Source organism: Emericellopsis atlantica, assembly GCF_019669845.1.
Source record: "Emericellopsis atlantica unplaced genomic scaffold F5Z01scaffold_2, whole genome shotgun sequence".
NCBI lineage: Eukaryota > Fungi > Ascomycota > Sordariomycetes > Hypocreales > Bionectriaceae > Emericellopsis > Emericellopsis atlantica.
In genome coordinates, this window is record NW_025764704.1 from 958,150 (window position 1) to 983,151 (window position 25,002).

At 59.3% G+C, this 25,002-nt stretch overlaps 8 protein-coding genes across 8 annotated transcripts; 4 read left to right on the forward strand and 4 right to left on the reverse strand.

Moving 5' to 3' along the window:
- Window positions 1-204: 204 nt before the first annotated feature.
- On the forward strand, window positions 205-3,506 carry F5Z01DRAFT_632715 (AAA domain-containing protein; the record flags this gene model as incomplete). The annotated part of the gene is made up of 4 exons (XM_046261881.1): window positions 205-848; window positions 893-1,709; window positions 1,764-2,945; window positions 2,973-3,506. The coding sequence occupies 4 exons, from the start codon at window positions 205-207 to the stop codon at window positions 3,504-3,506; spliced, it is 3,177 nt and encodes a 1,058-aa protein (XP_046122564.1).
- On the reverse strand, window positions 3,433-6,085 carry F5Z01DRAFT_209143 (uncharacterized protein). The gene has a single exon (XM_046258140.1). It carries the CDS (start codon window positions 5,909-5,911, stop codon window positions 3,893-3,895), a length of 2,019 nt encoding a protein of 672 aa, XP_046122565.1. The 5' UTR covers window positions 5,912-6,085; the 3' UTR covers window positions 3,433-3,892.
- Window positions 6,086-8,199: 2,114 nt separating this feature from the next.
- On the forward strand, window positions 8,200-11,211 carry F5Z01DRAFT_208895 (RhoGAP domain-containing protein). Its single transcript, XM_046258136.1, has 3 exons — window positions 8,200-8,940; window positions 8,991-9,809; window positions 9,860-11,211. The coding sequence occupies exons 1-3, from the start codon at window positions 8,626-8,628 to the stop codon at window positions 10,823-10,825; spliced, it is 2,100 nt and encodes a 699-aa protein (XP_046122566.1). The 5' UTR covers window positions 8,200-8,625; the 3' UTR covers window positions 10,826-11,211.
- F5Z01DRAFT_209802 (uncharacterized protein) lies at window positions 10,720-15,767 on the reverse strand. Its single transcript, XM_046258144.1, has one exon. The coding sequence runs from the start codon at window positions 15,601-15,603 to the stop codon at window positions 11,047-11,049; it is 4,557 nt and encodes a 1,518-aa protein (XP_046122567.1). The 5' UTR covers window positions 15,604-15,767; the 3' UTR covers window positions 10,720-11,046.
- A 718-nt stretch (window positions 15,768-16,485) lies between these two features.
- F5Z01DRAFT_208932 (pyridoxamine 5'-phosphate oxidase-domain-containing protein) lies at window positions 16,486-18,032 on the reverse strand. Its single transcript, XM_046258139.1, has one exon. The coding sequence runs from the start codon at window positions 17,632-17,634 to the stop codon at window positions 16,828-16,830; it is 807 nt and encodes a 268-aa protein (XP_046122568.1). The 5' UTR covers window positions 17,635-18,032; the 3' UTR covers window positions 16,486-16,827.
- Window positions 18,033-18,749: 717 nt separating this feature from the next.
- On the forward strand, window positions 18,750-21,028 carry F5Z01DRAFT_208902 (serine/threonine-protein kinase sid2). The gene has a single exon (XM_046258137.1). The coding sequence runs from the start codon at window positions 18,858-18,860 to the stop codon at window positions 20,820-20,822; it is 1,965 nt and encodes a 654-aa protein (XP_046122569.1). The 5' UTR covers window positions 18,750-18,857; the 3' UTR covers window positions 20,823-21,028.
- On the reverse strand, window positions 20,966-23,501 carry F5Z01DRAFT_643809 (uncharacterized protein). Its single transcript, XM_046262739.1, has 2 exons — window positions 23,379-23,501; window positions 20,966-23,234 (listed from the first exon to the last, which is right to left on the reverse strand). The coding sequence occupies exon 2, from the start codon at window positions 23,109-23,111 to the stop codon at window positions 21,234-21,236; it is 1,878 nt and encodes a 625-aa protein (XP_046122570.1). The 5' UTR covers window positions 23,112-23,234; window positions 23,379-23,501; the 3' UTR covers window positions 20,966-21,233.
- On the forward strand, window positions 23,480-24,542 carry F5Z01DRAFT_643811 (uncharacterized protein). The gene has a single exon (XM_046262740.1). The coding sequence runs from the start codon at window positions 23,734-23,736 to the stop codon at window positions 24,205-24,207; it is 474 nt and encodes a 157-aa protein (XP_046122571.1). The 5' UTR covers window positions 23,480-23,733; the 3' UTR covers window positions 24,208-24,542.
- Window positions 24,543-25,002: the final 460 nt, after the last annotated feature.

Genomic DNA, 25,002 nt, shown 5'->3' on the forward strand with positions numbered 1-25,002 from the left:
CTTAGGACGGGCGTATCATTGGTGGTGCCAATCTCGGCAAGCCCTGTCCGGCCGGCATCGAAGCAAAGCTGGTATCTGCGCACAACCCAAGTCAGTCGCCGTGGCTTGGCTTCACTCTGCGGTTGCCTCGTGGGAGTGCGGTAGACGGCTTCGGTACATGTCACAGTTGTAAGTTCGACTCCTACTGACTGGTTCATTACCCCGATGGCACAGTATGCTAATAGTATCTTGTCAATAGTCGAAACCGCCCAGAGAAAGGCTCGCGTTTCTGAATTCCTGGATCTACACGTCCGAATGCCTATGGGCAATGTGGCAATTTCGGCCGAGGCTGCGTCAGAGAAGGATTTCGAGGGCTACATCAAGGGCCAGTATCTTCGCGTCCGTTTCTCGCTTCAGGGAGATGCTCAAGTCGAGGTCGACAACTGGGGGATGCCGTACAAGAACAAGGACAGCCAGTGCGAAGCATGGTTGAACGGCGACAAGTCGGTGGCCAATATCCGCTTGCTCGACTTTTTGCAAGGGCCCGACTTCTACATCACAGCCAAGAGATCGAACAATGCTGATGGCTTCCTCAAAAAGTGTACCCAAGCTCTGGAGCTTGAGAAGGTCGAACAGTTCCCTTACGGCGAGGAGCACTTCTGGAGCATTGCCAGATACCGAGAGTCAAGCGAGTACATCAAGGGAGAGCAGTTTGGACTATGCATGCGCTTCGACGACGACAACGCACATGTATCCGCCATATCGCAAGCTGTCGTCCAAGATCAATACTGGGTTGCTGAAGAGGCCATCAACATCTTCTGCCAGAAGCGCCCGGCTCATGCAGTGCCCAAGGGCCCCGAGTATCCCGAGTGCGAGCAATTCTATGTCTCTTCAAGCTCGACAATCTCTTCAGAGCCAAGTTCGCAGAGTCGTGGTCACGACTGCAGAACCAGGACACGGACCAGGCCGGTCTCTGCTTCTTCGACAACACCGAGGATCTGACTGTCCCATTGGACTTCAATGTCTGGAATTGGGGCAAGGACGCAGATGCCAGGAAACACTTCATAGGCGCCCGCGTCATTGAGGCACCCAATGCCATCCCAGTCCTCAAGAACCATGGCATCCAGGAGAATGACTTCGTGTTGGACATTACGGGGTGTCCGCAGGGATTCACGGAGAAGGACCCCCCCTTGAAGTTCGCGCAGTTCGCCTCCCGAACCGTCGCTGACGCCGCCCTCAACAAAGATCGCGGGTCTTGGAACACAGTGACCATCGCACTGGATCCGCAACTCGGGGACGCGGAGCAGCTGGTCAACTCTGTCTGGGAGTTGCGCGAAGGCGGGATGCCGACCAACCCGCTGGCCTACGGTGTTGTCGACAAACGGATGCCGACACCGATCCAGACGTTCAAGCACGACGCGCCAACTGCAGAGCTCAAGCTTGCCATGGCCCGGCATCGCGAAATCTGGTCTGGCCGTGGATTCTGGCGCACTCAGCTGGCGGCTGCCAATCCTTCCCTGCTCGACACCAGTCCGGAGGCGAAACTCGCTTCCATGTCGCTCAAGCCGCTTTCTCTTGGCGAGCGAGAATGGAGCCTCCCCACAGCGGATCTCCTCCCTGAGGATAGTCTCTACTGGGCTGCTCTTCAGTGTGAGGTCGACGCGGATGACCAGGCGCAGTTTGAGCGCCACATGGCTCAAGTACCCCTCGGCATAGCCATTATCTCGGCTGTGAGTATCATCAATCAATGCATTCAAATCGATTTCCACTGACATGACTTCTAGGGAGCAGGATACGGCAAGACGACTCGTGTGGCGGTTGCCACGCTCAGCCTGACCGACCGCGTCAAGAAGGTCTACGCCAGCGGCCCAACACACATTGCAGTGAACAACTTTGTCGAGCGTACCGACCGTGTCGATGTTGCGGCTGTTGCTTACTGCCGAGAGGGAGAATGTGGTGACGAGAATCGCGTGCGTCGCTTTATCGTCCGCGGTCGTCTGGCCGATGACAATGTCCGAGCTGCTCGTCGACTCCTCGAGAACCCGGATGCTACCGAGGCTGAGCTTTTCCCTTGGCAGGTTGGTCGCAACAATCGCTGGCAGCTTCATTTGTCCCTGGCGTACTGGGTGCTCAAGGCCTTGGGGTCCCCTGCCGTTCCTGAACTCGTTGAAACCGATCCTGAAGCTATCTGGGAACTGCGGGCGCAGCTTGTATCCGTCCACGGTGGGCAGGCCATGGTAGACGCAATCAAGGCTCGAGATTGGGATGCCATTGTGGCTGACGACAACATCTCCGGAAAATCCTTGGAGACGTACATGAAGATGCTGCTGAAAAAGGCCGACATTGTGTTCTCAACACCGGCCATGAGCAACAAGGGCGAGCACTGGGCTTGGAAACGGCTGAACACAGCAGGCTATGCTGTTGATGAGGCGGCCAATATGAAGCGCGCCGATATGACCCGTGTCTGGGGCAATTCCTCGCTTCCTATTGTCATGGCAGGTGACGGTGAGTTCATAACTGTCTATGCTTACACACGAATGGAGAAGGCTGACTATTGTGCAGATGAGCAACTGGAGCCAACGGTGATGACCGAGCGCAACCAGGATGCCGAAGGGCGCTATCTCAACCGCCACTTCCAGGACGGCAAAGTGTCAGCGATGCAGTGGTTCAAAGCCCATGGCTGGCCTGTCTATGTCTTGGTCAAGCAGTACCGCATGGCGAAGGGTATGATGGATGCCATCTGCCCTATCATCTACCCAGACGTCGACCTTGTCTATGCCCCGTCGTGCGACATTGACCAAGAGCAACACGCACTCGGCATCCTGCTGGACCAGTTTTTGCGCCAAAGGTTCGATACTATCCAGCCTGCGCCCGCCGACCGCCTATACCCAGCCTTTCTACACTGCCCCGAGACGTCGACATACACAAACCCGGTCACGCACGGCAAATCAAACTCCCAGCAGTGCGTGCGTGCCCTCGACTTCTGGGCCTAGTTTGTGCAATGGATTGAGGGTCAGGGCAAGACCATCGAGCGGTCGCAGCTTGTGATCATCTGCCCTTACAAGGCAAACCTGGGCGTGTTGGAAATGCTGCGCAAACAGGCCAAATACCGCTGCCTTGATGGCGTGCCTCCTGCCGCCACCGTCGACTCGTACCAGGGTAAAGAGGGCGATCTGGTCTGTGTTGTGCTTGGGACGACCAGGCAGAGCACGGCCGGATTCACATCCAACCGCAACCGCCTCAACGTCATGTGTACGAGGCAACGGTGCGGCCTGGTTCTCGTCGGTGACGTTCACGTCATGGGTGCTGTGGACGGTGTGGAGGATGCGCCGAAGCCCATGGCGAAGGGCAAGGGGGGCAAAGCGAGGGGCGGAAAGGTACAACGGTCGTACACGGCAACGGGCGAGGCCACCTTTTCCAATGTGACCGGCCCGTTGCAGGATTTGCTAAAGTGGCTTGGCGCCAAAAAGCGCGTGGGCATCCTGAAGAGCGTCGCGGAGAATATGGGGTCGAAAGAAGAACTGTAGAAATTGCAAAGGTCTGGTGTGAGTCATACATGTGCCATGGCGTGAATGAGTTGTTCTGAATGCTGGTGACAAACGCAAGATTCAAGCTCTATACCACCGTACTCACTCGACAGGATCATAATTCTACAGCGCGATCATTCATGAGACAGCTAGATGACCGCATCTTGGTAGACCATATAACAATCATTATAACGTACATTGCTGACCAGCTCTATCCTATTCAACCACTATCTAAACAAAACTCCATGCCCATGATGTGCTGGCCTCCCCAGTGGGTATTTCCACCACGACTATAGTCGACAAACGAAAGGGTATGCATGCTCAACCGTGTACAGTAAGAAACGTCTACACCGTCATCCACATCACCATCACCATCACCATCGCCATCACCCCGTGGGCGTCACCACCACCTCCTCCTCCACATCCACCGGCCACGCCGGCGTAGGCAGCTGCGCATACGCCTGGCCTTCCCGCTCCGTCAGCTCCTTGCAGAGCACTTCCATCGCCAGCTCCCACCTCTTCTGCAGTCGCGCCCTCCGCACCCCAAACAGCGCCGTCACGGCATCCATCTCGTGCGCGCACTGCGCCGCCAGATCCTCCACCTCCTCCTGCCGCTTCGCCCCCAGCTTCACCAGCTCCGCCTGCTGCCGCTCCTGCAGCTCCTCCATCCGCTTCGCCTGCCGGTCCCGCATCACGTTGATCTTGGACTGGTGCAGCCGCTCCAGGTTGTCCCGCAGGTTATACTGCTGCCCCAGCTCACGCAGGTCCCGCTCCGTCACCGTCCGGTGCGGCATCTGCGCGCTGGGGTTCCGTCCGAGCCCGTCGCAGTACGCCTCCATGTGCTTCAGACGGATGCGCACACTGCGCTCGCTCTGCTCCAGTGACGCCCGCAGCTCCATCTCCGCCGCCACCTGCCGGTCCTCGAGGTGGATGGCCGTCTTGCCGTGCCGGTCCCGCATCTTCTCCTCCTCGGCCGCGTGCTTCTCGTGGAGGGCGCACCGCCGCTCTTCGTGGCGCTTCCGTATACTGGCCGTCGTGCTCGACGCAAACTCGATGAACCGGCGCTGCTCGCTCACTTGTGACGCCTGGAGGCTTTGGTACGAGGCGTTTCCCCTGGTCCTCTCAGCCGCCTCCTCTCGCTCCACGAGCTGCTGCGCCGTGGCGGCTTCCTGGGCAATCTTCTCCGCCTCAAGTTCCGCCGACCGCTCCTCCTCCTCCGCCCGCCGCCTCTCCAGCTCCTCCTCGCCGCTGCAGACGTTCGGACACCCCAGCGTGGCATCCCAGACCCCGCCGCAGATGTAGCAGAACTGCGCCTTGCACCGGCACGTCATGTGCGTGCACCCGTGCGCGAGCTCCACCAGGTTCCGGCACTTGTAGCAACGCATCCACTTGGACTGCTCGGCCATTTCCAGCACCTTTTCGAGCTCATAGTCCTCCGGGCACGTCTTGCCCACCGGGTGCGCGTCTCGCTTGCACATGACGCAGACCCGCGTCCGGCACTGGCGGCAGGTCACGTCAAATGGGCGCTTCGGATCGACCTTGTGCCGGGGTGGGATAAACTCGCCGCAGTCCGGTTTGGGGCAGAAGATACGTGCTTCCCATGGCGTGGAGAAGAGCACGACGGCTTTCAGAAACGCCTGCTGGTTGTCGCGCGTCAAAATGGCCTTGACGATAGCCCCCGGGATCGGCTGCGTGCAGCACCGCGGCGGAAACTTGTCCTCCTCGTGCGCGGCCTGGCTGACCATCACCCGCAGGCAGTGCGCGCAGTATGTGTGCCCGCAAGGCAGGGTATGCAGGGCCGGCGCCTTGCTCGTGTGCTGAAAGTCATCCCGGCAGCACACGCAGGACAGCTGCGGCACAAAGGGCTGTATCGACCGGCGCCGCCACCGCATGCGGTTCTTAATGTTGGACTTGACGCTCGCCAGGCTGCGCTTCGTAGACACGCTAAAGAGGGACTTGGACGAGGTGTCGACCAGCGCTTGCTTGCGAAACTTGGGCTGGTCCAGGTTGTTGCCCAGTTGGGCGAGGTACTTGTCGTAGTGCGCAAAGTTGAGGGTGCGTCGCGCTGTCTCGTTGCGCTCGGGCGCCAGGATCGTGTCTGGTTTTGATAGGGACGACTGCGCTGTCAGGGCGGTGCCCGCCGAGTCGCTCGACCCCGTCGAGAATGTGCGTGCATGGTATGTCGGAGCGGTGGACGAGGCGGACTCGGCGCTCGATGTGTAGCGCTTGTCGGTCGGGCTGGCCAGGGTAGTTGTGATGCCCAGGGCCTGCGCGCGGGCCACGAGCTCGTCGTCAATGTGGTCTTCGGACTTTTCGATCGGCAGGCGCAGGACTTGGTTGTAGTACGCCGCGTCGCTCAGTTCGGGGCGTTCCGCCATCGGCTGTGGTGTGGCCAGCGTCACCATGGTGTGGTCCGTCGGCGGCTCTCAAGTTTGGCGTCAAGGCTCGCGCATGTCGAGGACGGGCTTCGTGGTGCGTCTTTCGAGGACGGTCGTTGGTGGTGTTAGGACTTGGGGCTCAGGAGAGCGAGAGTGGAAGCGAGCGGACTTTGAGACAGTGACTCTCGGACGTCAGCCAGTCTGGGTCGTTCCGAGGTTGAGTGACTGAGTCAACGGGCGTCTTTAATGGGGTGTCGGGAGTGGCGCGCGTAAGGGAAGCAAGCCTCGAGAGTCAAAGATGGATCCGACTCGATCGTAAGTAAAGAAGCACTCCCGTATCGACGGACGGGCGGCGGCGGCGTGTTTGATTGAGGATGGGATGCACTGTATGGCCCCGCCCGGCAGTGGGCAGCAGAGGACATGGATGGCATGACCTGGGAGAAGCAATCATGCTGGAGTCGGACTCTGGAGATCCACCCAATCGACGTGGAGTTGCTGGCGGACAGGGTTGCGTGATGAGTTGGCTCCCCAAGCCACCATGGCTGGCCCCCGCCCGATCGTGTGTGGTCGAAACGGTCGTGTATCGTGGGCAGTCCACGCCAGCAGGTTTGTTTGTGCTGACCGTGCATTCGTTTCGTCAAGATTGTGCGGTTTGATTCGACTTGGCCGTGAAGCACTGAAGCAGCGGCAGTCGCGACTGGATGGAGGCGATGAAAGTGGCAGGCCACCAGCCGCACTGTGCCCCAGCGGCCCGCGGATAGCGCTGCTCTAGTCTAGCCTAGACAGTCAAGGCCCGGCAAGGGCCCTCCAGTGCCCGAGGGGAAGAAGCAAGAAACAATGTTCATTCAGCACTGCAGCGACGGACACGGGAACTTCGAGCCTCACGCAAGACATGGAGAACAATTCTGCGTTCCCTCGCATGAGCCCTCTTTACTTACGACCAACAAGCGCATTCGAGCAAGGGCGGCTGCCGAAAGCGCCGCCTCCATCATGGTCCTACTGTCGGACGGTGCGACGCACTGTCTTCTCCATCCCTGCCGTGGACTGGCTTCGCCTCCAGTCTTCGTCACGATTCACGAACCATCAAACACCACAAAGTGCCGGGGCGCTCAGACCATTCATGACGAAGAATTCCACAAAAGATGCGCCTCGTTCGCTGATAAAGCGAGGTTTCGACAAAATGGCACCAGCTGGATCTCAGCACACTTGTCTCTCACAGCATCCGCCTGCCCCAATACTGGCCCGCCTCCCACTGGAGATCGTCCTCACATGAACCACTCCTGCACTGCATGGTCCCCTGCACCCGCGATCATGTCGCTTGCGACGCTAGTCCAGCCAGCCGTCCAGTCCAAGTCGGCGGATCTGCCAGATCCGTGCTCAGATGCACGCAAGGGGTCATGCTGGTTGGCTTTCGGCGCCTGGCCGGCTCTGTGACTATCCGGGGAGGGACGAGCGCAGAGTTGCGTCTTGGAAGCAAGCATGCAAAGCGCAAAGGATCGATAAAGGGGGCGCCGAGGGCACAACAACACCTCCAGATGTCACTGCATCGACTTGTCTTGATACGAGAGGACTGGGCAGTTGAAGCGATCTGGCCAACTCATGTCCTCGAGAAGACGCAGTCATGACGCTTCATTGTCAGCCGTGTGGCGCTCGCCAAACACGCCCAGATGGACCGGCTTATCTACAAACAGAGTCGATGCCGTGATTGTCCAACTTTGTCGATCGCCATGTCCGCTCTCGATCCCTTGATGTCCTGGAGATGCCCACCACATGTCCTCGAGTGTGGCCAAGCGGCAGCAGATAGGACACTTGGGATACAAGAACAAACGCATACCCATAAGTATTGACTAAAGCTTTGATCAAATATTGAACAGAAGCATACATGCATCAACAAGTGTTGACTAACAGCTATAGTCGAGTATTGGGCCTCATGCCTGCCGCTTTCTTACTCTAGTTGAGAGAGTCGTATTATGTTCTCAATAGGACAGCTCTTGTATCAGGGAACCATATCAACAAGTCTTGACTAATAGCTGTAGGCGGATATTGGGCCTCATATATATTGCTTTTTTACCGCAGTCAAAAGATTCGTATAAACTATACCAACAACTGTTGGCTGACAGCTTTAGTTAGATATTAGGCCTCATATTTGCTGGGGTTTTTTACTACAGTCGAGGAAGTTATACTATATCTTCAACCGGACGGCTCTCATCATCAGGGATCTATATCAATAAGTCTTGACTGACAGCTTTGGCCGAATTGGGCCTCATACTTACTGTGTTTTTACCTTAGTTGAGGGGTTCGTATCATATCATCTTTAACAGGACGGACTTGTTTGATATTGATCTTCTACCCTTGCAAGTATCTGCCGATGTCGGGTCTAATTATAGAGCTCTGCTGAAGCGCCCGAACATGAGAGTTCTATGCTGGTTGAGTAAAAGCACGAATACTTTGAAGTGATCTCCGAGTAATTAATTATTTGTTCTTTTGCTGCCCAAAATGCCGTAGAGTTGCATGCCAGCCAGGGTCCCTAACAGGGGCGCCCTCACTTTTTGACGCTGGACGCGACGCCGCTGCGCCTCAAGGTCGAACCAGCTCCAATCCTCTCAACGTCCGACTATCTTTCCATTGCCACATCACTCTGACCACCACACTACACATCGACGAACACTGCCAGACCAACTCGAATTGCCCGACTTGACAGCTATTCGACTGCAAAAAACTCCCCGACCACAGACCCCCCGATGGCCGACGACAGCCTCCCCCCCTCGCTCGACCTGCGCGACCCGGCTGGGAGCATCGACGCCGCGCGGACGACAGCGACCGCCGACTCGGAGACGAACGAGGGACCAGCGCGCGAGGGCGATGCCGCCGCATCACTTCACAGCCCGGCAGGCCAGCCACCAGCAGCACCAGCAGCACCAGCAGCACCAGCAGCATCAGCAGCATCAGGCGCCCCCCGACCCGAGGTGCAGAAGCAGGTCGAGGGCGTCCTGTCCTCCGAGATTGGCATCGCGACGCTCCTGAACCGCCTCAAGCAGAGCATCGCGTCGGCCAAGGTGGGAGGCCCCTAAATCTGGATTGAACTTTCCACTAACTGACCGCCCAGGAATTCGCCCTCTTCCTCAAGAAGCGCGCCGACCTTGAGGAGCACAATGCCGCCGGCCTCAAAAAGGTCTGCCGCGCCACCCAGGACAGCATCCGCCGCCCCGAGCACCGCACCGGCACCTTCTCCCAGGCCTACGAGGAAATGGTCTACATTCACGAGCGCATGGCCGAGAATGGCAGCCACTTTGCCGCCTCGCTCCAGCAGATGCACGACGACCTCGTCGACGCCGCGTCCGCCGCCGAGCGCAGCCGCAAGACCTGGAAGACAAACGGCCTCGCCGCCGAGCAAAAGGTGGCCGACCTCGAGCAGGCCATGCGCAAGAGCCGGTCCAAGCTCGACACCCTCGCCGAGGACTATGAGCGCGTCCGCACCGGCGAGAGCCGCCAGACGGGCAAGGTCCTCAACGCCTTCAAGAACAAGTCGGCCGCCGACCAGGAGATGGAGCTCAAGAAAAAGGTCGAGCACGCCGACCAGAACTACCGCCAGGCCGTCGAGACGTACCGCGGCGAGAAGCAGCTGCTCGAGACCACCACGCGGCCCGACGCCGTCCACCAGATCCGCAACCACGTCCGCGAGCTCGACGCCGGCCTGGGCCTGCAGATGCAAAAGTTTGCCGCCTTTAACGAGAAGCTGCTCCTCAGCAACGGACTGAGCGTCAGTCCGCTGCGAGGGCCCGGCGGCGACAACCATCCTGCCTCGCGCAGCCTGCGACACGCCGTCCTGTCGATTGACAATGAGAGGGACCTGGACGACTTCCTGGCGGGCCACCACGCCCGCGTCCCTGCACATGCAGGCGACGTCAAGTACGAGCGGCACCCTGTACGTTAGAATCCTCCCCTCTGGACATCCATCCTCTGACAAACAGACAGACCCTCGAACCCCCTTCACACTTCCAAGGCGGCCCTCCTCCGCCCGCCCCCGTCGCCATCCCCCCGCCGTCCTCCTCCTCAGCAGCAGCAGCACCGCCTCCACCGCCTCCCATGGGCCAGAGCATGTCGCCAGGCGGCCACGAGCCCCGTCGACCGTTTGCCCAGCCGCCGCCGCACCAGCACCAACGCAGCTTCAGCGGCCAGGACGCCCCCCAACTCGGTGCCCTGCCCTTCCAAGGCGGCAGCGGTGGCGCTGGCGTCGGCCAACTGCCTCCCTCCGCGCCCTTCAACGCCCACGAACGCCAAGGCAGCGCCGCCGCCGCCGGCACACCGACGACCACGACCCCCTCGGCCGCCCTCAACCCCGTCTTCGGCGTCCACCTCGCGCACCTCTACGAGCGCGACGGCGTGCCCGTCCCCGCCGTCGTCGAGCAGTGCATCCGCGCCGTCGACCTCTTTGGCCTCGGCACCGAGGGCATCTACCGCCAGTCCGGCTCCATGGCGCACATCCAGAAGCTGCGCGCCATGTTTGACCGCGAGCGCCAGAGCCCCGCCCTCAACTTCCAGGACCCGGACAACTTCTTCCACGACGTCAACAGCGTCACCGGCCTGCTCAAGCAGTTCTTCCGCGACCTCCCGGATCCCGTCCTCACCGCCGACAATCACGACGGCCTCGTCGCCGCCGCCAAGCATGACGACGACACGCAGCGTCGCGACTCCATCCACGCCATCATCAACGCCCTCCCGGACCCCAACTACGCCACCCTCCGCGCGCTGTGTCTGCACCTCCACCGCGTCGTTGAGAATGCACATGTGAACCGCATGAGCTCGCATAACCTCGCCCTCATCTTTGGGCCCACCCTCATGGGCACGGATCCCGCCAAGGCCATTCAAGATGCGGGCTGGCAGATCAAGGTCGTCGATACCCTGCTGCAGAACACGTACCAGATTTTTGATGAGGATTAGTGGGCGAGACTGTATTTGTCTGGTAGCCGATGCAGCGTCAACTTGAATGGAACATGTAAACGTAATACCTCATTTGCTCTAATCGTACCTACGCCCAAGACGCCATGGCTAATGCGATACAATGCCCCGTGAATGATCATAATACCCGCTCATAAGACAAACGAAAGGAAAACAAAAGTACACAGCTCCGTATGCAGTCGTGCCCATCCCTCCTCATACAATCATTGAATCTTGATCGACTCAAAAAGACACAAATTCAGAGACGTGTCATTCTCCCCCACCAGCGGCGTCGACTCGCTCAGCATCTCCCATCGACGCATCACAAACGGCGTGAGACGCTCCGGCACCGGCGGCCCAATCCCGTACATGGCGCCCATGGCACCCCGGTGCATCGCCCCCGTGCTCTGCGGCGTCGTCGGCTTCTCACGGTGCGAGAGCACGAGGTTGTCCGATGCTGTGGGCCGCGGCGTGCTCAGGACGTAGTAGAGTCGCGGGTCGGACGACAGTGTGCTGCTGGCCGCGCACCCAGGCAGCAGCAGGAGGTGGCGGGCGCACTGGTGGCGGAGGTCGTCCGGCAGCGCGTCGACGAGCAACAGGGCCACGTCAAAGACGTGTTGCGATAGAGCGGTCGCGAGAGGGCGGGTGTTGTCGAGCGCGAGGAGCAGGCTGCCGAGGGCCACAACTGTGCGCGCCCGCGCTTCGTGATTCACAATTGGCACCCGGAGAGGCCCGGTCGTAGCGGGCGGCGGCGTCACGACTGGTTCGGCCGACATGCCTTGGAGGGTGATCAGGCGGAGCATCGCAGGCAGCCAATGCGCAAGCGTGTCGCGGCGTAGGCTCTCGGTCTGGGAGTCCTTGCTGGCAATGATCTCGCACAAATCGCACAGCTTCTCGACCATGTTGTTGGTCAACTGGCCCGCCTTGAGCCCCGTCTGCCCTGTCGTGATCGCTTCAATCACTCCGAGCAGGTTCTCCGCCAGATGCACCTGGTCGTTCGTGTTGGCCTCGGAGGTTTTGAGCGACGGCAGTAGCCGCAGGAACCGCGTGTGCGCCAAGCTCTTGAGATGCTGGGAGATGTCACTGCTCAGGCAGGGAAGCATGCTGGTCCAGGTGATGTTGTTGGCCTCAATGGCGCGGTCCATGGCGTTGGCGAACAGGTCAAAGCGCGACGGCGCCGGGTCCTCACTCGCCACAGGTTGCGACTCGCCCTTGGACAGGTCGAATTCGAGCTTCAGCTGGCAGAATGGCAGGGTGAGCTCAGAGGCGAGTCCAAGAATCTGGTCAAACGAGACCTGTGTGTTGTCATGGGCACGGTCGGGCAGCAGCAGCTTGGTCGTGAGTTCGGATACCATGGGTACTGCTTCGCCTGGGATGTTCTTGATGCATAGGGCCTCGCTCACCCCTGGCGAGTCTGCTACCACGAGCAAACTCAGTGCGTTCAGGGTCTGAGCTTCCATAGTCTTATCTGCCAACGGCAGTGCCACATTCGCATGACCTACACAGGCCGCGTACTCGGCGATAGCGTTGCGTATGAGTAGGAGGAGGGCCTTGCCATGCTCCGACTTGGCTGAGTCCTGGTGGATCTTGAATTGGTACGCCTCCTCGGCGTCGAGAACGGTCGACCGTGGCAACGCCAACAGAAGCAGCTGAAGAAGCTCCTGGAGATAGGTCGCCGCGCCTGGTCCCTCACCCTGGCTCGATACATCGGCGGTCATTGGGGGCGAGGCATTGGCCGTCTGAAGAAGCGCGGGCAACGGCACACAGCCCATGACCACCAGAAGAGGCAGCAGCTCCAACAAGGGCCCGCGTGACGGAAGCGTCCGGACGTGACTGATCCAGTCGGACATGAGCCTGTCAAAGTGCTGCGGATCGAACACGCGCATCTTGGTCAGAAGCGAAGCAAATGTCCGTCGCGTGTCGTCCTGCTTGTGCCATCCGCCCTCGAGTCGCGGCACAATGGTGCGGAACAGCCGATTCATCGTGGGCTGGTCGATTCTATTCCCGCTCGCCAGCAGTCGATCAATCTCGTCGGACAAGTCGACCTCGCCAGACGTAGCCTGGGTCGCCATCATGTTGTCCGACACGGGCGAGCACGCGTCAATGGCATTGCTCCGGTCGCTCTGGAGAAGATCCTGGCGCAGCTGACTCGCCAGTTCTGTTCGTCCCGGCAGACGCTGAGCGAGGTGGCACACAGCCGCCAGCAACGGCCGCGGCACAACGCCCTGCTGCCCATGGGCTCGCAGGCGCTCCATGAGAACGGTGAAGCACTCGTGGGCGGAGGCCAGGGCCAAGAAGATGGTGATATTGGCGTTAATCGTGTTGGCACACGCCGCAAGCAGCTCCGCATCGGTGGCCTTGAGACAGGACTTGACAACGTCGGACAGCACGGCATAGTCCTCGGTCGCCTCGAGGATCGCCCGCACAGTCGTAAACGTGGACACGGCGGCCGGGTGGCTCGACATGCTCATCTCGACCATGACATCCCTCAGGTGAGCGCTGACGGCGCACTTGAGCGTCCGGCTGCTCGCCCGGATCTTGTTCGTCAACCTCTTCAAGGTCATCAGCTTTCGGCTCACGTCGGCGCCCACGGGCAAGCCCAGGATCAGCCGCACGCAGCGCACTCCAATCGCAATGTCCTCTTCCTCGCCGGGGACCGTGTGATTGCGGGCTTTTCGCAGCAAGTTGACTCGCTCCCTTCTGAGCTTGTCCGAAATGCACGCCAGAGGCAGCTCGATGAGCAGGCGCGTGCCGCAGGGACTGGTCTGCGCGTCGAGGTCGGCATCGCTGCGAACGCCGCCGCGGGCGATGAGCCACTGGAAATATTGGGAAACAGAAAACGACCGGTCTCGAATGAGCTCGGCCACGAGATGGTAGATGCCTTGCTTGCGGTGTTGTTCCTCGCTCTCGACTCGGTCCAGTATGTCGAGGAGTGGTGTCGTCACGTCAAAGTCTGCCCTTGGCAGCCAAGTTTTGAAGGTTTTGATAAGTGTGGTGGCGACGTAGTTCTTGCTCAGATGTGGTCGGTGGACGGACGTAGCCCACTCCAGTAGTGTCTTGAAGACCTGAGCCTTGTCGTCACTTGTCGCCCAGCATTTTGCCGCAAAGTCCGAGACCGACACGTTGTGCAGTGTGGCATCCAGCAACTTGATCAGCCGCTGGCGACCGGCGGGCGGGTATGAGCTCCCGCATATGGTGAGTCGTGTGTTGCGACTGTTGATGCTGCCCCAAACTCTCTGGAGATGCTCATCGTCCACGGGCAGGTGGGACTTCAGACTGTCCCTGTACGTGGGCCAGATTGTCGGCTGTACAAAGCTCTCCGGGGCCGTGCTCATCAGTTCGAGGAGCGTCGAGGAGATTTGGTGCGCTAGTTGCGCCATGACGTCCTTGTCAGGGTCGGTATCGATGGTGTGCGCATGGTGCAAAAAGGCGGCGACAAGACGTTGGCCAGACTTGCGCGCCCGCAGCAGATCATCCCAGTGAATCCGGCAGATGAGCATCCACATGGGTAGTTTCCCGTGTCCGCTGCTTTCCAGCCCCTTGATCATCCACTCAAGGTAATGCTCCCGGTCGACCAAGTGTTCTGCGTAGAGGCCGGTGGCCAGCCGGACGGCGTAGAGGGTCTTGGCTTTCCAGTCGTCATCGCTGGCCGCCAGCATTGTGCACTCGAGGAACTGCTCCACGAAGATGGTCCAGTCTCTGATCCACTTGACCTCGTTCCCGATGACCAGTGCTCCGTTGACGCCCTTTCTCTTGAACGCTCTCATCTCGTTCGCGCCCACGCACTTGGCCAGCCACACGGCTCTCTCTGTCGGGACCTTTTTGTTCAAGCACTGGTCCAGAAGCGCTCGGCCCCTGATGCCGTGTGGAATCGTCCTACTGAGTCGGCGCAATGACGTCGCAGGGTTCGCGAGGTCCTTTAGCCATACCTCCCTCTTCGTGTCCGTCAAAGTGACCCGGGGAGGCGGCTTGAACGTGGATGGCGCCGTCACTTGGCCCCGCTGCCGGCGCTGGTTCAGCACCCCCATAAAGATGGTCGAGAGCGCGTTGAGCGAGGTCTTCTGGCCCTTGATGGCGGTATAGATGGGGTTCTTCCCCGACGAGGACTCGGTGGCACTGTATCGCTCGAACACCCCCTTGGCGATCGACTGGTGTGTCCATTCATCTTCGAGGTGTTTGCCTGTCCAAGGGAAGAAGTCGGCGCGCCCCGAGTACAGTCCCTTTCCAAAAAAGTCTCCAGCAATATGTGTATTTCTATTCGATGGGGTCGCTAGCCGAGGGGCTTCGGGGGGAGTCGTTATAGCATATGGTTTCGGTCGACCATCCTTCCTTGTGGTCATTGTGGGTGGCGGTGGTTGTGGTGGTTGTCGAGCGTGAGATGTCTGCGCGGTATGCTGTTTTCGCTTCGGCATGGGTAACGGAGGGTTGTCTGTCTCCTGCTGCGACGCCCGTGACAGTGCCGGGCTATGTGCCATGTCGTGGCCGTCGAGGGTGGACAGCGCCCGTGCGGACGCAAGGCTTTGTGGCGATTCGACCGCGACAGCAGCGCCCACTGCCTGCTCCGTCGTGAGCTCCAACCGTAGCCTGGAGCCGCCGCGTTTCGGTGTGTTGGCGCCTTGCTGCATCGCCTCGCTCGACTCGGCCTCTCTACGTATCGGCGACGAAGGGTGCAGCATCGAGCGCGGCTGGGGCGTTGGGCGCTGGGAGCCAAGCGACGAGCTGCTCAACGTTCTTTGTTGAGGCTGCCGCTGCTGGGCCCCCAATGGTGTGCGGGAGGTCATGCTGTAGGCAGCAGATGAGGCGCCATTCCGAGGGTAGGGTGTCAGTCCGATAAGTGTGTTGGATAGTGTAAGACCACGCGACTGTGCGAGTCCAGTCGGATGGTGGTGAACTTGGCGGTGGCGGAATCGGTCCCGAGTCAGTGCGCAGGCAGGGTAATTAAGGCGCCGACGGTGGTGCTTGCCGGTCGTTGGTGAAGCCTGAATGCAGTGTCCAGTCTTCAAGCTGTTGGTAAGGTGAGGTACTTTGGTCGAAGACGCCTGGCTCCTTCCTGCCTTTACGATGACCTCGCAGGCGTCACTGTGGGCGTTGAGGCAGTAATCAACAAGTCAGCCGCTTCGTCCACACCAGTCGATCGCGGGATGGCCGCTCGCTATCCCGGGTTGGACAGGGGCTCTGGGGGTCCAGGACGCTAACGCAGCTAGCCACGCCCTGGCGACAAATTTACTTGACCAATCCCACCCGTCGTGGCGGGCCGATACTGCTGTCCGCGCTTGGCGCTTGCACGGTAAAATACTGTCACCCCGTTGAACAAGCATCATCGGCTGCCTCAAAGAGATAACGTCGCTGTCTCCAGTCGGATGCTATGATAACTTGTACTTTTGTAAGCAGGCGAATTTATTGACTGTGATGCGTGCTACCCACGCTGAAGCGTGGCACTCGCCCTCCCTCCCCCGCGACAATCGCTGACCTGAGGCCTCACTTTTGCCCAGACGCCTCCCATAGGTATGACCCGAGGGTTCTCCGCCTTTGGCGCAACACCACTGGCGCTCGGGGTTCGGTTTATTCATGACGATAGATAATTTCCAGATTGAAGCGCGAGTCGTGGTATTGCCTAATAAGTTGAACCTTATCCGCGTCCGTCATTCCGCCTATCGGCTAAACCCTACCCAGAACGAAATGTGCCCTATGTTTCAACGAGCTGGCGTGTGATAGCTGGCACGGTACCTCTAAATAGAGTGATGATAGACAGATACTACGGTGATCTGATGCCCAAGTATTACTCGTGAGCCTTTATGCACCTCTCGTGACACGACAGCGAGGTGCTGTGGTGGATAACCATGCATGCCAAGTGACGTGCCACCACATTGCTTTCTGGGTCCGCATCACGGAGAAGTTCAGGCCGTGGCCAAGCTGACTGTCTTGAAAGGCGACTGTGGTATTACTGCAAGACTATGGACAGCATCCGTCCGGTTGGATGATCGGTCACTCGTCCGGACGCCTGACTACAGCTCATCGCTGGCACCGACGCTCCACTCGCTCCAGCCCTTCTCCTCACCAGGAAGCTTGATGCTGGACCACTCCTCCTTGGTAACATTCTTCCATTGCTCCAGCGGAATAGGGCCAATGTAGGCTCTGTCGCCAAAGCCTCCAATCCAGTACACGTGCGTCACCACCAGCCTCGCCCAGGAGCTCTCGTGGATCGGGTTGCCGGGCAGCCACCACTTTGCATCGCGGTGCTGGCCCGTGAAGCATGCAGCTAGGCGGACTGCCTCGACCGGCTCGGGGTTGATGGGCTCTAGATACCCCATCAGGGAGAAGCGAGGCAGGTTGGCGGCCGAATAAGGCACCGGATCGGGCGTCGCGTTGGCCGCCTCGTTGTAGGACGCATCCCCGGTCAGAAAGGCTGTGAGCCGCGAAAAGTAGGAGATGCGTCGGGCGGGAGGGTACGGCGGGATCCAGCGCATAGACAGGGAGATGTTCGAGCCAGCTTCCACGTTTCTGAAACTGGTGGCGATCTTGATGGCTAGCAACGTAGGGTTGCCCTCGTCCTCGCAGTCGCCAACGTAGTCCATCAGGCCGATGGGGACGCCCGCCAGGTCATCCTGGCTTTTGGTAGGAAAGACGGTGGACAGCTCGCCTAGCTTGGAAAGGCCGAGGATGCGGCGTCCCATGACGGCCGACTCATGGCTGGTTGGAATTCGGTGGGCAGCAGCATTGGCGTCGTTGTGGAACAGAGCCGACGGGTGGTGGGCGTCGGCCGCCACGGCTGCAAAGGCACCAGCTAGGCTACCAAGGACGGACAGCTTCATGATGGAAGGCTCTATCTGTATTGTAAAGACAAGAAATATGGCGGTAATCACGTTGTTATGCTGTTGCCGCAGAGGCGAGTTACTGGGATGAGGAGGGGTCAAGGCTCCCGACGACGCTCAGGTGATGGTCGTCGGCATGACCACATGATTGCTGGGCAGTCACCCCGATCTACCGCATCTACTGATTGATAAGATTAAAGAAGGACCCTCAATGACCGGCCGGCTGGGGTCAGTAACGCCTTGGCAAGCTTGAATTGGGCATTCGAGGAAGAAATCACGCAGTTTGAGGCCTTTCGGGTGACAAAGTCTACGTGAGTGGTCTGATGAGGCGGCTCGGATGGCCCAACTGGGCTGGAGCTGGACGGGTGGTGAGAAGCCGTTATTACGTATCTTTTTCAACACTCTGTAGTCGAGCTTTATTGATATGCCTCATAGAACGAAGGCAAATCTTTGACGAATGGAGCATTGCTTCCTCAAAACTCAACCTGCCAGACGTACCTGAGTATGCCGCCCTGACTGCAGCAAATGGGCCAGGTATAGGGTATTTCAAAAACATCAAGGTGATTCCATTGCCGATATCGATGGCGTGGGACGTCGCTGGGTCATTTTTAACAACGAACCACGAGCACTGCCAATAACTGACGTACTTGCGTACTCAATGGCTGTTCATTGCGGCGAAGAGCTCGGTTCCCTTGGAGACCAATGCAGCATTCCTAGACACATTGCCCAACCTTTCAGGCTTTCAGCTCGAAGCCCAAAGGCCAAGCTAGCGCTGTTCCCTCCATGTCGGCTTCCCCGAGACCTACGGGGAGGAATTCACCAAGAATGGAGCGTCGCGCAGTCTGTGCTCGCACTGCCCTTTAAATTGACTCTGCGTCGCATTGGGAAAGCCAATAAAGCTAGGAGCGCTAACATTGAGATCTCAATTTCAGATCGTGGAATGCATGCGGAGCGCTTGACCCCATCGGGCGATTTGTTTACTCCAGCTCGCCTGCCCCGCCTCTGACGCTCGCTGGACTTGCGCGCGCTGCTCGATTGCCAAAAGCAAGGTCCGATCCACCACTCTTACATCCTGCCTTGACTACATGAATCTGCACCTTCACTCGCTTGTACTCGACATTCATTCCAGATCTGTGCCTCTCTTCCATCCCACTGCACCAGTATCCCTCCCCATCACATACGCAACCGCGCCAATCTGGACGACGGGGTGACCTGGACGCGCCATGGCCAGCTTCATGTCCAACTTCTTCCCTGGCAAGGACAAGCCGACCGCCACGTCTGCCCGGCCAGGCACGCCCAATCGACCCAACAGCTTCGTCGAGCCCACGAGCACGCCTCAGGGCAGCCCCAGCAAGAAGACCGTCCCGCCAGGTGCCCACGACCTCTCGACAACCTTTGACAATGCGATGAACCTCAAGGCCAGCGCCATCGAGGCGCCCGTCAAGCTCACCCGACCGCAGAGCGTCATAACAACACCTCTCTCAGTGGGCCAGAGCAAGGCCCAGCCTTTGGACGAGAACAGCATCAACGTCGACGACAGTGTCATCCACAAGGGCCCCTCGCCCGGCAGTCCCCTCAAACAAGGCCAGGAGAACACGCCGCCCACAACGCGCGTGCCTGTCCAGCACAGCCACGCAGCCCTGTCGCGCCAGCAACACTACGAGCCTCGAGAGCGGTCTGTAGCCACCAAGAGATTCAATACCTCACGAGGACTCACGCCAGAGGAGCGCGAGATCCTCCAGAAACCAGGCGTCAAGCGCATGGTCAACGTGACCCAACTCTACTTTCTCGACTACTACTTCGACCTCCTCACCTACGTTGGGGCGCGCCAGAACCGCCTCAATGCCTTCAAGGAAGAATACCCACCACCACCCGAGACAAACGAGGCCGACTTCAATCAGGTGTGGAGGCAATACACCGGCCGCGAACGAGCCAACCTGCGCAAGAGGCGCGTCCGCCTCCGCCAAGGCGATTTCCAGATCCTCACCCAGGTTGGCCAGGGCGGCTACGGCCAGGTGTTCCTGGCACAGAAGAAGGACACGCGCGAGGTGTGTGCCCTCAAAGTCATGAGCAAGAAGCTGCTCTTCAAGCTCGACGAGGTCCGTCACGTTCTGACAGAGCGCGACATTCTCACCACGGCCCAAAGCGACTGGCTGGTCCGGCTGCTGTACTCTTTCCAGGACGACAAGAGTATCTATCTTGCCATGGAATACGTGCCTGGCGGCGACTTTCGTACTCTGCTTAACAACACAGGCGTGCTATCCAACCGCCACGCCCGCTTTTACATCGCCGAGATGTTCTGCTGCGTCAACGCGCTGCATGAACTGGGCTACATTCATCGTGACCTGAAACCGGAAAACTTTCTGGTCGATTCCACCGGCCACGTCAAGCTGACCGACTTTGGCCTGGCGGCCGGTGTTCTCGCCCCCTCCAAGATCGAGTCGATGCGCGTCAAGCTGGAGGAAGCCTCCGAGACCTCTGTTCCGTTTGGCAAGCCCATGGCGCAGCGAACGGTTGCGGAGCGCCGTGAGAGCTACCGCAACATGCGCGACAACGACGTGAACTATGCCAAGTCCATTGTGGGCTCGCCCGACTACATGGCGCCGGAAGTCCTTAGAGGGGAGCAGTACGATTACACGGTCGACTACTGGAGTCTGGGCTGCATGTTGTTCGAAGCACTCACGGGCTTCCCGCCCTTTGCGGGCGCCTCGCCCGACGAGACGTGGCGCAACTTGAAGCACTGGAAAGACGTGCTCAAGCGGCCTGTCTGGGAGGATCCCAACTACTTCCTCAGCAACCGCACCTGGAACTTTATCACAACCGCCATCAACTCCCGCCGGCATCGCTTCAGCAATATCCAAGACATTTACAATCATCAGTACTTTGCCGAGGTCGACTGGAAGACGCTGCGTCAGACGCGCGCGCCGTTTGTGCCCGAGCTGGACTCGGAGACAGACGCGGGCTACTTTGATGACTTTTCCAACGAGGCTGATATGGCCAAGTACAAGGAGGTGCATGACAAGCAGCAGGCCCTCGAGACCATGGCCGATCGCGAGGAGGAGATGAGCAAGAGTCTCTTTGTCGGCTTCACGTTCCGCCATCGCAAGCCGGCGACGGAAGACGGGGGCAGCCCGCGCAAGAGGATCCCCACCCTTCAGGAGGAGGACACGTTTGGCACGATGCTGTGAGAGGGTTCACTTTTGATTTCGTAGGACGGATGGATGCATACATACGCGTGGCTTCGGAGTTTTAGAGTAATGGTAGCAGAACATGGACAGGCAGGATTGTGACAGGAGTTTTGATAGGCAAATGCAACAATTATGATTCAGGTACTTCAGCTTCAGTCCTAATATTTCCAGTCCTGGCATTTGATATTCGATAGGTACTAGGTAGGTAAGTGTGACAGGTATCTAGATCGAAACGCCGTTCGCGAACAGACAAAACACCGCCCAAGAAATCTAAACGCTGATCCATCCCAGTGTCCAAAAGATAAGTGAAAAAAGTCATCGTGCAAGAGGTATAATTCGTCGTCATCGTCGTCGTCAGTCCACAGTGCCTCTCCCCCCCTTACCGATGCCCATAGCCCCAGGCGGCCCCCCTCACAAACTCATCGTCAACCACTCCCACTCCTGCGGTCCGGACGCGCTGCCCGCGCCGCCCATGGACGACGGCTTCTGCGGGTTGCCACCCATATGAATCATATTACTGCTGCTCCCCATCATCGGTCGCGGGTGCTGGTGCTGGTGGAAACTGTTGGGCATCATCCCACCGGGCATGATGGGCATCTGCGTCGGTGGGATGCGGGTCATCTCGTTGGGGGAGCCGGTCGACGTGTTGGGCGAGTCAATCTCGACATCGCCGTTGCCGCTCTTGCTATGCCTGCGTTGACGCTTCGAGGTCGATGGCCTGGGCACGAGGGTAATGGCCGAGGCACCGGGTCCGGGTGTGGCCTTGGGTGGCGCGGCAGCGATAGGCACAACCCCTTTCCCACCCATCAGGGCGTTGGTGGACGACGAGGACGTCGCTGTGCCCGGTGTGTTGGCCGTCGACGCCGGGCTTTCGCCCTCGTTGGTGCTGCCCGCTCGGTTGGTGGACGGAGGTGTCGCGGCGGGCGGGTGCGAGGGCGGCGTCACGGTGTTGGCCTTGACCTCCTTGGCCGCGCTGGCTGCGAGGGACAAACTCGAGTTCTTGCGCGAGGCCGCCGTTGAAGCACTCTTCTTGATGCGGCCTGTCGATCCACTGGCGGGCACGTTGGCGCCTGATCCACGGTTCCGCTTCTTGATCACGTCCGTCTTCAAGCTGAGGGGACGAACGACGCCGTGCAGCTTGAGGAAGAGGCCGCACGCATTGCACAGTGGCTGACCCTCGGGGTTCCGCCTCCACAATGGAGTGGTCTGCGTGAAGCAGTTTGTGCACGTCGTGGGCCCACTGCTCTCGGACTGATTACCTCCCGCCAAGTTTGTACTCGAGCCTGGTTTCGACAGTGGAGGCGACGAAGGTCGGCTCGGGGCCACCGATGAAAAGCCAGATATAGTGCCAGGTGCGTCGGCCGGCGATGTCGGCAGCGACTGCGCCAGATGCTCAAACCCATTGGGCTGACCTGCCATGTGCGGTGTCGACGCATTTCGCGGAATCCTCTGTCCCCTCTTATCCCCTCCCCCAGATCTGAACGATTGAGACCGCCCCAGTCCTTCTCCCTGCCACTCTCCATTATTGGTCTCGACATAGTCCGTCGTAGTGCCACCAATCATGACCTGCTTTCGCGGGGGCCCGCCCGGGAACCTCGCCGCCTGCGTGCTAAACTGCCCGGGTAACGATGCATCCCAGCCCATTGCGTTCGCTTCGTCCACAGAGCTGCTGAACTCGTGGTGCATGCTCAGATTACGGTCGGCAAATGCATTGTTGTCCTCGTCGTCCGAGTCGGCACCAAACGAAAACATGTTATCCTGCGGCAAGCCCACGCCGGGCGAAGTCATGGAGTGATCCGCGTGGAACACCTGGGTCGGATCAATGTGGCCACCGAACGAGCTGGGTGCGGTGGTGCTGAATTGCGACACTCCCTCGGATGGCCCGCTCGTGGTTGGGAAAGGTGTGTTGTTCCCATTGTACATGAACTGCTGTTGCTGCGGCGGCGCCTGCTGCTGCTGCTGACGGAACGACTGCGGATGGTTGCCCTGCTGCTGACCACCAAAGTAGAAGCCGTCGCCGTCGCCGCCCGTGGGGTGAGGCGTCGAGACGGTGGACTGATAAGCCGAACCGGGCGGGGAATACATGTCATTCGAGGGTCCCGAGTTGCCATTGTACAGGTTTGGGAACCCTCCGTTGGCGACCATGGGCGACGTGCCCGGCGAGAAGAAGTTCTGCTGGAAGGGACCGGCCGAGCTGATGATTGGGTCGTTCTCCATGAACGAGTCCAGAGCAAAGGGGACGCCCTGTTGGCTGGGGTGCGGCTGCTGCTGCTGGTGATGCTGCTGCATGTTCACCTGGTGGGGAGTATCGAGGGAGTAGTCACCCAGGTTGGCATCCGGCTCCAACTCGTGGGCATGGCTGTTGACAGCAGCGACATGCGGAGAGAAATCAGCAGGACGCTTGCGAGTTGTCTGGGGATCGATCATCAATCAGCATGGGACTCGAAACGTTAAAGCGGCGGCGGCATGGGCGGATTGGAATGGGGGACAGAAAAAGTGCGGCAGCGGTGGGCAGGGACTGGACGTGGGGGCCCATGGAGGGTGGATGGAACTCACGCGGCGGTCATCGATGCTCGTCTTGCGATGATGACGCTTGACATAGTTGAACTCGGCATTCTGGTGATGCTCGGGCACAGACTGGGGCACAAACGCATGCTGTTGCTGTTGCTGTTGCTGCTGCTGTAGCATCTGGCTCTGCTGCTGCTGATGCTGCTGCTGGATCTGGGCCTTGCGCGACTTGATGGGGATGGCGTTGGGTTTTTGGAACTCGACGTCGGGTGACATGTCTGCGGCAGGCGTCGCGGCGTGTTCGGAAAAGATGAAGTCGTCAATGTTCATGGGGTCATTCTGCTGGTGATGGTCCCCGTTGAGGCCCGTAACGTGCTCGGACGACTTGCGCAGCTGCTGCGCGATGCCACTGGGGGCATTCAGCGTCGCCGGCCGCATGCTCCTCTCGTATGCTTTCTGTCGCTTCTCCTTGTGCTTCTTGATGCCAATGGCCATCATGCGCCAGGTCAGATTCTCCATGCGGTCCTGGTTTGGGAGCTGCTGCTTCGTCTTGGCAAAGAACTTCCACACCTGGGTCGCCAGCGGATCGTCCTGCTGCATGCCGTCGACATCGCTGACGTTGGCGCTCTGCAGCAGAGGAAATAAAGCTGGTCCGAGGATGGCCTCGTCTTGCGGCGCCGCGGTCCCCTTTGTCTGGGCGCCTCGCAGTCGCTGGTGCGCAGCGCCGGGCTGGGCAGCAGGTCGTCGCGGGAAGCGCCAGTCGTGCTCTGTCGACGTCGGATTCATTGTGAAGGCCGGACTGGCGGTCCCCGTCATCGCGGCGGGCCTGGCAGCGGCCATAGTGTCCACACGAGGCCAGGTAGAAGATGAATTGTGACGAGCTGGTTCCCACAGCGATACGTCGTGGAGAAATCTGGTCTTTTCGAGACCGGTCGGTCGGTCGGTCGGTGTCCCCCCAGGTCAACAATGTGAGTGAGGCCCCACGTCGAAGAGGGCTGACTTGACTGGCTGGAGACTGGCGCAATGTGCGGTGGGTGCGACAGACCAATGCAGTGTGTGCGCAGGTGAGGGTATTCACACGGAAACAGATGCGAAGTGTGTACGTAGGTAGGCCAGGGAGCAAGAGTACAGGTAAGGTAAGGTAAAGTAATTGATTTAGGTTGAGGCCTGGCTGGCTGGAAGATCGAGGGAATTAAGCGCGGATGGACTTGCCACGGAAGTTGTCGTCCACCGGTTGCGCTGCAGCGAGCAGCCTGGCCTGGCAGCGGTGTCAGTGCCAGTGGATGCCGCTGCGAACAGCCTTGGGCCCTGTGCGGCGGGCGTCAATGGGGAGACTCTAGTGGATACAGTGGAGTGGAGGCTCCGTACATCGCTAACGCTTTAGGTTCCCGGTCAACGCCCAACCAGTCCACTCCTCAAACGGGACAAGATGGGCAGCGTACGATGACATACGACTTGTCGTCCGAGACATGAGTCGTTGGTGGTAAAGGTTAAAGTCAATGGCGAAGTCGACACTGGATTCATCAATAGCTCTATTATCCCGTCGATGACTACAATCCTAATTTGAGCCAGCGATCCAACTTGACGCCGGCTCAGCTGCAGCCTGCTTACTGGTACCTCTACACCACGACACGCTACGACGGTGCTGTCGTTCCATAAAACGCTCAAACTC

Bases quoted from the DNA above. Each gene is read 5' to 3' on its own strand.
- F5Z01DRAFT_209143 (XM_046258140.1), bottom strand. From the start codon at position 5,911: ATGGTGACGCTGGCCACACCACAGCCGATGGCGGAACGCCCCGAACTG.
- F5Z01DRAFT_208895 (XM_046258136.1), top strand. From the start codon at position 8,626: ATGGCCGACGACAGCCTCCCCCCCTCGCTCGACCTGCGCGACCCGGCT. The intron at 8,941-8,990 runs GTGGGAGGCCCC...CTGACCGCCCAG, and splicing joins AGAGCATCGCGTCGGCCAAG to GAATTCGCCCTCTTCCTCAA. The intron at 9,810-9,859 runs GTACGTTAGAAT...ACAAACAGACAG, and splicing joins TCAAGTACGAGCGGCACCCT to ACCCTCGAACCCCCTTCACA.
- F5Z01DRAFT_209802 (XM_046258144.1), bottom strand. From the start codon at position 15,603: ATGACCTCCCGCACACCATTGGGGGCCCAGCAGCGGCAGCCTCAACAA.
- F5Z01DRAFT_208932 (XM_046258139.1), bottom strand. From the start codon at position 17,634: ATGAAGCTGTCCGTCCTTGGTAGCCTAGCTGGTGCCTTTGCAGCCGTG.
- F5Z01DRAFT_208902 (XM_046258137.1), top strand. From the start codon at position 18,858: ATGGCCAGCTTCATGTCCAACTTCTTCCCTGGCAAGGACAAGCCGACC.
- F5Z01DRAFT_643809 (XM_046262739.1), bottom strand. From the start codon at position 23,111: ATGCAGCAGCATCACCAGCAGCAGCAGCCGCACCCCAGCCAACAGGGC.
- F5Z01DRAFT_643811 (XM_046262740.1), top strand. From the start codon at position 23,734: ATGCCACTGGGGGCATTCAGCGTCGCCGGCCGCATGCTCCTCTCGTAT.